This window comes from Ammodytes marinus, assembly GCF_949987685.1.
Source record: "Ammodytes marinus genome assembly, chromosome: 10".
NCBI classification, from domain to species: domain Eukaryota; kingdom Metazoa; phylum Chordata; class Actinopteri; order Uranoscopiformes; family Ammodytidae; genus Ammodytes; species Ammodytes marinus.
The window spans coordinates 10,150,410-10,159,790 of record NC_137214.1 but is presented as its reverse complement, the minus strand read 5'-3'; the positions used below and the strand labels follow the sequence as shown (position 1 = coordinate 10,159,790).

The following is a 9,381-nucleotide window of genomic DNA, read 5'->3' as shown; positions in this document are numbered from 1 at the left end:
GGTGTGCAGTTTGGTGGCTAAGCGACACTAATTACCGTAAATCAGAGCCCTGTGCCTCTCATTTAACATTATTTGTGGCCGAAACCTTTTCCCCCTTTTACACTTATGCATTATTACTCATACAAATAACAGTAAATATAGGGAAATAACAGCTTAAACCAGAATATGCACAGTAATAATATAGTTTTACATGGCCTAACTTATTAAGGTTTAATAATTTAAGAACATTTGAGGTATTGCTCCTAAACTGAAATATTAACTGGACACTGTCTTATCTGTATAGTCCCTGCTGGTTTCAAGTTTCCACATCATATTTGTGGAAATAATTGGGCAAATGTGCAATTTGAGCAACCTTTGTCATTGTGACTGACAGAATGTCTGTTTCTGCAGAGGACAATAAAGAGTTTCAGGACTCGATAGGACAAACAAAAGAATGGCAATACAAAAGATATTTTATTTTACTGTAAAAGGACAGAGTTGCGCTCAGGTAAAATAGCAATGAGAAATATACAGTTGGAAAAAAAACACAAAGGTTTAAAAGGAACAAATGAAACAGGAAATGAGACTGAAGGAAGGTTAAACTACAAATGTTCAGAGGACTGTGAATCTCACTTGTTTATTCTCCACCTACAGATGGATTTTCAACTTACCCAAAGATACCAAAATGAAACTGGTCTACATTAATAAGGAAAGATTGTTCATACCAATTATAGCTCCCACCAGTGTACTACCACACTTAGGAGTTAGATCCTCTCATACATAGACACACACAAAAGAAATTACTACAGTAAAATCATGTTTGCTGGCAATTCAGACGGGAACATTACACTGGCTTCTGCATCTCATTTCACATTTACATTTCAGACTTACAATGCCAAAAATCATGTAATCCTATTGATGCTGCTGTGTTTTTATGTAGCAGACACATTTTATGGGATCTCAATTCCGGACATGAGGACAAACACACTAATGAAGCAAAGTTAGCAAATGATTTTTCTCTTCTTCCTCCTTTGCAAGAAATGAAAGGTTTATGCCAAGTCTGCGTCCAGGGTGGTGATTGCTCACATAGAGACCTCCTTTCACACTGAAATGATCCTTTTCTACAAACTGTAAAATTTGAGACTTCTGTCCATTCCTGCAGAGGACAGGAACTGAGCGTTCTCTCCGAAGGCCACTCCAGTCACCAGTCCGGTATGGTCTAGAAATAGAAGGGGAAAAGCAAGGTTTAAAAAGGTTGTTACTTCCTCAGAGCCAACACCATTCATGACACAACACTGGATGAACATTTGAGAAGACAGAGGCCTTTTTCCTCCTCTTACCTGTGAAGTTGAGGACTTCAGACCACTGCTTGCAGATGTAGACACGGATGTCAGACCCTCCTACAGCCAGGTAGGTACCACTCTGGTCAAACACCAGGGACTTAACCTGAAACAGCAAGACAAAGGAATAAGATTCAGAAAAGAACTACCAGATGATCAAAGACGGTGTTAAAAAAAAAAGCACTATTTTCCCTTTTATGCTCATTTGTGCAGTTAAATCGACAGATGCCAATCAACTCTATGGGTGAGCTAAGGTTGTAATTCCCCATTTGCTAGTATCAATTATTAAACTCGTACTTTAAATCATAATTATCATATTTTTTTATTTCCTGAGAGTTAGATGTGATGTTTCTCTATAAAGTAAAAAATTAAATTAAATCCAACAACCAGCACCTCTACAGTTTACACAATTACTCATTCATTTTAATTGTTTAATCCATACACAAACAGGAAAGTAAAAGAACCAAGTTTAGGTTTTACATAGAGTTACATGCTCTAACTATTTCTCTACTACAGCAGAGACATCCTCAATGTGACGACCAAACTCCAGGATAATCAAGAAATAGAATTCAGTCTTTCTGCTGAGCAGAAATTAACAGGATGAACAGCATCCAACTTGTGTCTAACACCATTTCACAAAACATCAAACTATTCCTTTCATAGGAGAAACTCCCTCATCCTTACCTCATAGTTATTGTCCAGAGTGATGGTCTTGAAGTTCTTCAGTTTCCTCAGATCCCACAGTTTCAGAGAGCTATCCTGGGCACCTGGAGCACAGCACCAAACAGGGACGTTTGAGTATTGAAAACAAACACAACTAAATAGTTTCAGGTGCCTAAGTGGCAAAAAACAGGGGTGAAGCTGCAAGTAGGATTTTGAGATACTGCAGACCAGTCTACAGGTGGATGTGATGCATGTGCATTTCTTTTTTGACATTCTCAAATCTTCCTGCAGCTAAGCAACCAGATGGGGAACACTTGCACAACAAAGATGAGTTAATTAGTAGGTCTAACCTGTGGCCAGATAGTATCCATTCTCAGAGAAAGCAATGGAGGTGACGGGGCCAGAGTGACCGGGGAAGTTGGCCACGTTGGTGCGCTCCTTCAGATCCCAGATCTTGATTTGGGAGTCGGCCGTCCCGGTGCCAAAAATGAGACCATCAGGGTGGAACTGAGCACAGGTCAGAGCTGTAGGGGAAAGAAAGGAGCATTAGCACCGGGAACTTTGAAGGACACTTATTCAGCCTGCGTAACACAAGTTCTCATGGAGGGACTTACCACAGCCAGCGCTTTCATCAGTAACTTTGGTGAGGACTTTACCAGTCTGGACATCAGAAAAGGCCCAGTACTGCAGAGCAGGGAAGAAAAAATATTTAAAAAAAAGTTAGTGTGGGGAAGCAGTTAAATGGTAAACGTCAGTGTTTCATACAGCATGAGGTCGTCAAGTTGCACACACAAACACACCTGATCCTCAGAGGAGCTGAGCAGGTAGTCCCCAGTAGCATGGAGGGAGAGTCCAGTGACGCTCGCCTCGTGGGCACGCACTACCTGGACACAGTTGCCCGCACTGACATTCCAGACACGGATGGTGGTGTCTGGAGATGCAGAGAAAACGATATTCTAGAGGGGGGAATACAGCAAAGTTAGATAATTAAGAACAAGTAAGATAATTCTAGAAGATGTGTGCATTTGGGATTTTTTTTTTTTACTAGTTGTCTGAAGTAAACATTACCTGGGATGGATGGTAAATGACAGAGGTGACCTTCTTGGTGTGACCCTTAAGTGTTGCCACAATCTGCTCCTCGCTCTTGTCAAACACCACCACGTTCTTGTCAGCTCCACCTGGAAGACAAAAAAAAAGAGTGGATATCAGATACAAATTACATTTTTGAAGAAATCACAAAAACTTATTTTCCAAATTCAATATCAACGTACCGGTGAGGACTTTGTTGGTGTCTGAGGGACACAGATCCAGAGAAAGAATACCAGGGACACTGGCACTATGGAGACCCTGAAGGCAACAAAGAGAGAACGTATTGTGTCATCAAATCACTGTCTTGGCCTTCTGATAACATTGAAAAAATAAAATGTATACGCAGACAGAACGGTGTTTACTTACAGCATGAGAGCCCACTTGGCGGTATTTGCTGAGATCCTCAGCTCTAACCAGCTCCTCTGGGACAGTTTTGCCTCTCTGGAGAAATATAGTAAATAAGTTAAAGACGTGTGACAACAATATATTACATTGTACCTTAACATTTATACACGTGAACACATTAAAGTATTACAGTAGAAGTGGCCATCGAGTAGCTATATAAAAGAGCAATATAATACCTTCTTTCTTTCCGTAGTGAGGATCGTAGCTTTGTCTTGGAGCTGTAAAGAGAAAAGGAGCACATTGAAACATCTCTTAGACCTGCAAAGGAAACAGGAAAGCTAACCGCCAAATAATGATGTATGTCGGAAAAAGACAAAAACAATCTTACCTTCTGGATGATCTCGGGATTCATTCCCACCTGTTCACTAATCTCCATAGGCTCTCCACCAGCACCCTGCCAGACAGAAGGCAGACATTAGTGATTGTGAGGAGGAAGTATGGCCAGAGAAGAGATGAGTATATCCGATAAGTAAAAACTGTAATAAAGGGTTTTCCCACTTACTGCTGCAGCTGGCTGAGAGGTTTGGACTGCCTGGGGGGCGATCAATCCAGCTTGGGGTTTGAGTGTGGCCAGAGCTGTGAAAAGAAAATAGACCACCTAAGAAAAACATTCTCAAAATGATCACTATGAGCTCATGTTGGTGTGAAACCATCCCTGAAGAGATAATGGTTGTATAGAGGCCATTTAATGCACTTTAAAAATTGAATCATGTCCCTGTAACAAGAGGACACGCAAACTGTTGTTAACCCACCTTCTCTTGCAGCAGTGACCTCTTTGGTGAGTCGAGCGATGACTCTGCAGGCGGCATCGTGTTGGTAGAGGGCGTGAGACAGTTCTTGGCGAGTTGTCTGCAGCTGCTGGCGCAGGGTGAAACTGTGAAGCATAACAGCATCCTAGAAGAAAGAAGAAAACAGCATGAAGGAGCTTGTTTTACCATCTAACATTGATAACTTAACAACAAAAGAAATTGTTAAAAAAGAAAAGTAACTAACAGTTATATGACACTGCGTTTGTTTATTTTAAGTGAAAGGTGAAAAAAGATTGATGGAATAATGTAATGCGTTGTTTTAAAAAGATTGTCATGGCAAGATTAAGTCACCTGTTGATTAAAAACAGACATTCATGGTAACATTAGAGTGTGATTGTGTTGTTTTGGATATGTCCTTTTCCACATCCTTTAAAGTTAACAGTACTTACCCACTCATCTTGCAGGGACTTGAGGATGGCAGGAATGCTAGTGGCTGACGGGGCCTTTGGTCTAATAGGATGGGACACTAAAACAGAAAAAAAGTTGCTTATGGTTCGGGACACACAGCCTCTCACAGGTATTCATGAATCAAGTTTGGATATCTACCCAAACAGCTGAAACACTTGGTCAATTCAGCACACAGACGGATAATACATGAGCTTAGTGGGAACATGCCCGGGGCCATGAGCCAATGGGGGGGCCTTGGCCCTAAGAGTTTTGATTGTGTATTTTTTTCATTTAACATATTCTGTCAATTGATAAGTTGCTGAATGTCGGAAATGCATACATTTTCATGCCATTAGTTGTCAACTATCTTTACAGGATCGGGCAGAATATTGAAAACACCGGAGTCTACTGCAATGCATTATAACACCACCGACTGCAGACGAATCAACTAAAATTGAACAATAGGGCTCTATAAAACTATATTGACCTTTGCCAGGAGTAACGTGCCCTAGTTAACTGCAAACGGTGTGTGGATCTCCAGCTGCTCCCTGTTCTTTACCTTTAATGTCTACGAGCTGCTCCTCAGACAGAGGCTGTCCATTCATCGGATCCGTCCCATTCTCAGCGATGTACTTCTCGATCAGCCTGCGCTCAAACACCTGGTTGGACACCGGAGAGACGCACGCGTGCTCCGGCACCTCGTTGGAGACTTGATGAAACAACAGAAAAAGTTACAGCTTTATAATCCTTCTGATATTAACACAAAGTGAACAACAAACCAAGACGTAAGAGCTAGGATAAGTAGAAGGCGGCATTGCATGGCCGCTAACGTTAGCTACGCTAGCTAGTAGCATTAGCGCGGCGCCTAGCTAACCTCCGTCATATGAATGAATTCAGCTTCACTTACTGGCACAAACCAAAGACATCTTCCCAGCGCAGTCCTTAGAGTTTTTTCTGAAATGCAATTATGCTGGTCCTCTGCTTTGATAGTTTTCACCCCTAAAGTACACTTTACTTTCCTGTTGTGCTCAGAATGGAAGTAGCACGCTGTCCTTTCATTGCCGCTACAAACGGAGCTGATCCTTCTTCTTCTACGCTGTCTTACAGTCGCTGAGCGTCAGAGCCCAACCGATGATCTGCCACCTACCGGCAGGAAAACGACACTACTACTGTATTGAACTGCGAACAACAGCTGCCCTCCAATATCAAGGTTTATTTTTATTTTTTACATTTTTTACATTCAAGTACCCAGAACGAGGTAAAAAAAAATATTAAACATAGTATGTTCTTCTTAGCCTTGATAATAATAAAAACACTCATAAAAGTCATAACTTTGAGACAAAAAGTCAAAAATTATGAGCTCTTGTAATTTTCCACTATACTTTCTACTTCTGAAATCATAGTAATAACTATCTAGGGAAATACATTTATTAGTTTTATATTGCCTCTGATGAAAAGCAATAATTATGGAATAAAACAGAGTTAAAGTCAAATGTATGAGCTAAAAAGTGGAATGAGTAGCATAGCTTTTTTTCATATGTTCAACTCATAAAAATGACCTTTATCTTTAAACAAGTGAGTTAAAGACACATTTGATGTTTTGGAGGGGTTTGATTAACCAAAACAATAAAAATCACAGGCAAAAGTCAAATCTTTTTTCTTCTTCAATGGGAACATTTGATAAGATATTCTCCTGTACACAAAGTCAAAAGATTAATAGGTAAATATTTGATTGAACATGTTACACTTTATATAACTATTTGGCTACTACAAGTATCTAGAACGTAAATAAACAATATCTCTGCAAAAAAAATAATTGAACTGCAGAATCGACATTTAACAGGATAATTAAGTGCTGTTGATGTTAGGAATGGTTAGGATCACGTTACACTCACGAGGTAAAACTACAGCAAATACAGTGCAGATCATCAGACTGGTCCTGAGGGTCTGGAGGTAGGTAACAGCAGGAGATTTAAGGAGCACCATCGACAGTGTCGAGAAATACTTCACATGAGACAGGAGGGCTAATGCTCAACTCATGCTTCAGAAAAGTCAATGAAATGACATGCAATATTAATGTAATACCAAACCATTTAAACTGGGCTAAGATGCATAAAGGCACGCGTGAAGTCTTTCTTTTCCATAACGTTTCTTCCTCCTTCATTTCACCTCCGATCCTGTTTTATAAGAAGTTCAGTTTCTCTGACGTGTAAACACTACAGGATTCAGAGGTGTCCGTGTCCAGCGGCAGTGTGGCAAAGTATTCAAGTGATTTGCTCCGCCTTTTGTCGTTTTCGTCTTTCTTGATCTGGAATTGAACACAGTCCTCGGAGGAGTGGAGGCAGTCTGAAGCCCCGGTCACCGAAAAGGAGATCCTTCTCTCTTCCTCATTGGATGAGTCCCGCTAGGATGAAAATAAAAATGTATGCTTAAAAGTATGTTTATGTGTTTAAGTCTATGACATACAAGTACCCACATCTGAATTGTAGTGTTACCTCAGGAGTGGAATTATGAGCGGGGGAGTTCCCAGGAGTCAGTCTGTGTTCTTCCTGGTTCTGAGCTGTCGGAGTTCCCACCGTAACGGGAGTGTAACCCTTGATATACGATCAGATGCACATATGGCACACACACACACACACACACACACACACACACACACACACACACACACACACACACACACACACACACACACACACACACACACACACACACACACACACACACACAACGATTTAAAATAATATTCAAGAGTACAGACAAAACCTGCCCACTCATATCATTCAGTTACTCAGCCTTACATCATGGGCAGGACTGGACCTCGGGCTCCATTTTCTTGGGGTTCCTGGCTGCTGAGAGGGAACGTAGAAGCCTGAGGGCTCGGGGAGGGGCTGGCTATAGTCCTGCACAGACCAACACACACAGATACAAACACACACAAGTCAGTGCGGCCACACAGTTTTGAAACAGAGAATACAAGAAACATTAAAGTGTTGGCTTCATTTAGGAGTGAAGCAGATATCTTTATGTTTCTTTCTTTTGCTGAAGAACATTGTTTTGGACCTGATTTGATTTGTCATCAAGTGAAACTAACAACACATGTTGGTATTGTTTTTAATGTTGAAGTGGGTTGAGATTCTGTCAGGCATCTCTTTCATACTCATCAATCTATTATAGACATCTGCATTTGCTATGTATGTTTCTGTTGTATATCTGTTGAAAGCCACAGAAGGCTTGATCAACACTTCCTCCCAATAACCTCACCTGGATGTTGACCCTGGGGGGGATGGCCGGTGGCGGGCGGTTTGCTGTCAGGTAAGTGCCCAACTGCGAGACGCTGCAGTTTGGGAATCGCCTCATGAACAGGACGAAACCCGCCAGGGACACAAACATGCAAGAGGGCACAGTGATGGACTTGAAAAGCGATCGCCATCTGCCTCCCCTTTCTAAAAGAGAGAGAGAGAGATGAGACAGATTTCAGAAGGAATGTCAGATGTGAAGGAGCAACAAAGAATTTCAGAAACCAAAAGAAAGATTTAAAGCTATAGTGCATAACTTTTTTCATAAAAATGAATGTCGGGACAAAAAACTCTCTCAGTATTTGTAAGTATTGCAGCGTTCACAAACATGGTATCACCCCCCTACACACACACACACACACTGGCGCAGGAGCTCAAGAAGTGAGAATTGTTTAAGGTTGATGATGTTCTACTGCTAATACAAAAACCTGGACGTACAACAGGTTTCCATGCGCGATCACTGAAGGCTTACCCAATATCGATGCGCCAACAGTGTCCTGGTAATTCCTCAGAATTCCTAATGGGGGAAGTTACGCAGTATAGCTCTAACAGGCGCTGTCACTCACCCATCACCTGCAACGAGGTGGAGGATACCAGGTTGCCATTCCCGTCTCTGATTTCATACACCCCATCGTGCCTTGAGGTCAGCCTGGATATGACCACCTCGTTGGTGGAGCCGTTCCTGCCCAGAGAGACCAGGCCCCTGTAGCGTATGTCGTAGTCCGTTATCTGGCCCTCACGGATCAGCTGCACAGGGCCACGGGGCGGCTTGGGGTCAAAGGGGCCCATTGATTCGTCGGGGTGACGGGAGGGAGTAAAGATAAGGTGGGCATGAGGCACAGGGAGGAAGAGGGGCAGGTTTAGAGTCTCCTTGGGAAAGCGGGTGACATTGAAGGAGTGCCCTGCATCCACACACACACACACACACAACCATGAACACAGAGAGAGTAGTGGAGAGTAGTGGACAGAAATGTGAAGGGGATGAGGTGGTGTCGGATGGAAAAAAGGGAAAAGATAAAATATAAATGTTACAGTTGAAGGGGTCCTGAAGTTAAAGGTGCAGTCATCAATTCTGGAAAAAATGCTTGTTGTCAAAATCACTTGTTGTCAAAATCAGTAATTATCTCCTCACGATCTGCTATCTGTCCGTACAGTGCACGTACTGGAAAGAAAATCTGGTTTAATACACAGCCTAGGCTCTGTAAACCAGTATGTAAACAAAGGGGCCCACCTTAGCTAGCAACATGCCCATTTACAGAGCCTAGGCTGTGTATAAACACTGGATTTTTGTTTTCAGCTCACACAGTACGGACAGGTAGCGGGGTCGTGAGGAGATTTTGACAAAAGTGATTTTGACAACAAGCATTCTCCAGAATCGCTGAATCCACCATTAAGTTAAAGAAATCCATC

The 9,381-nt window shown here is 42.0% G+C and overlaps 1 protein-coding gene across 1 annotated transcript; it reads right to left on the bottom strand.

The window, feature by feature from the left end:
* Positions 1–434: 434 nt before the first annotated feature.
* prpf19 (pre-mRNA processing factor 19) lies at positions 435–5,749 on the bottom strand. Its single transcript, XM_080035876.1, has 16 exons — positions 5,580–5,749; positions 5,232–5,381; positions 4,675–4,751; positions 4,229–4,370; positions 3,979–4,052; positions 3,805–3,870; positions 3,653–3,694; positions 3,438–3,512; positions 3,254–3,329; positions 3,051–3,160; positions 2,783–2,938; positions 2,597–2,666; positions 2,333–2,506; positions 2,004–2,086; positions 1,320–1,425; positions 435–1,198 (listed from the first exon to the last, which is right to left on the bottom strand). Exons 1-16 carry the CDS (start codon positions 5,596–5,598, stop codon positions 1,101–1,103), a joined length of 1,518 nt encoding a protein of 505 aa, XP_079892002.1. The 5' UTR covers positions 5,599–5,749; the 3' UTR covers positions 435–1,100.
* Between the last annotated feature and the right edge of the window lie 3,632 nt (positions 5,750–9,381).

Excerpts from the sequence above, each read along its gene's own strand:
- prpf19 (XM_080035876.1), bottom strand. Across the intron at positions 3,871-3,978 it reads CCTCTCAGCCAGCTGCAGCA|GGTGCTGGTGGAGAGCCTAT; the intron begins GTAAGTGGGAAA and ends TCTGTCTGGCAG. Across the intron at positions 2,667-2,782 it reads TCAGCTCCTCTGAGGATCAG|TACTGGGCCTTTTCTGATGT; the intron begins GTGTGTTTGTGT and ends CCTGCTCTGCAG.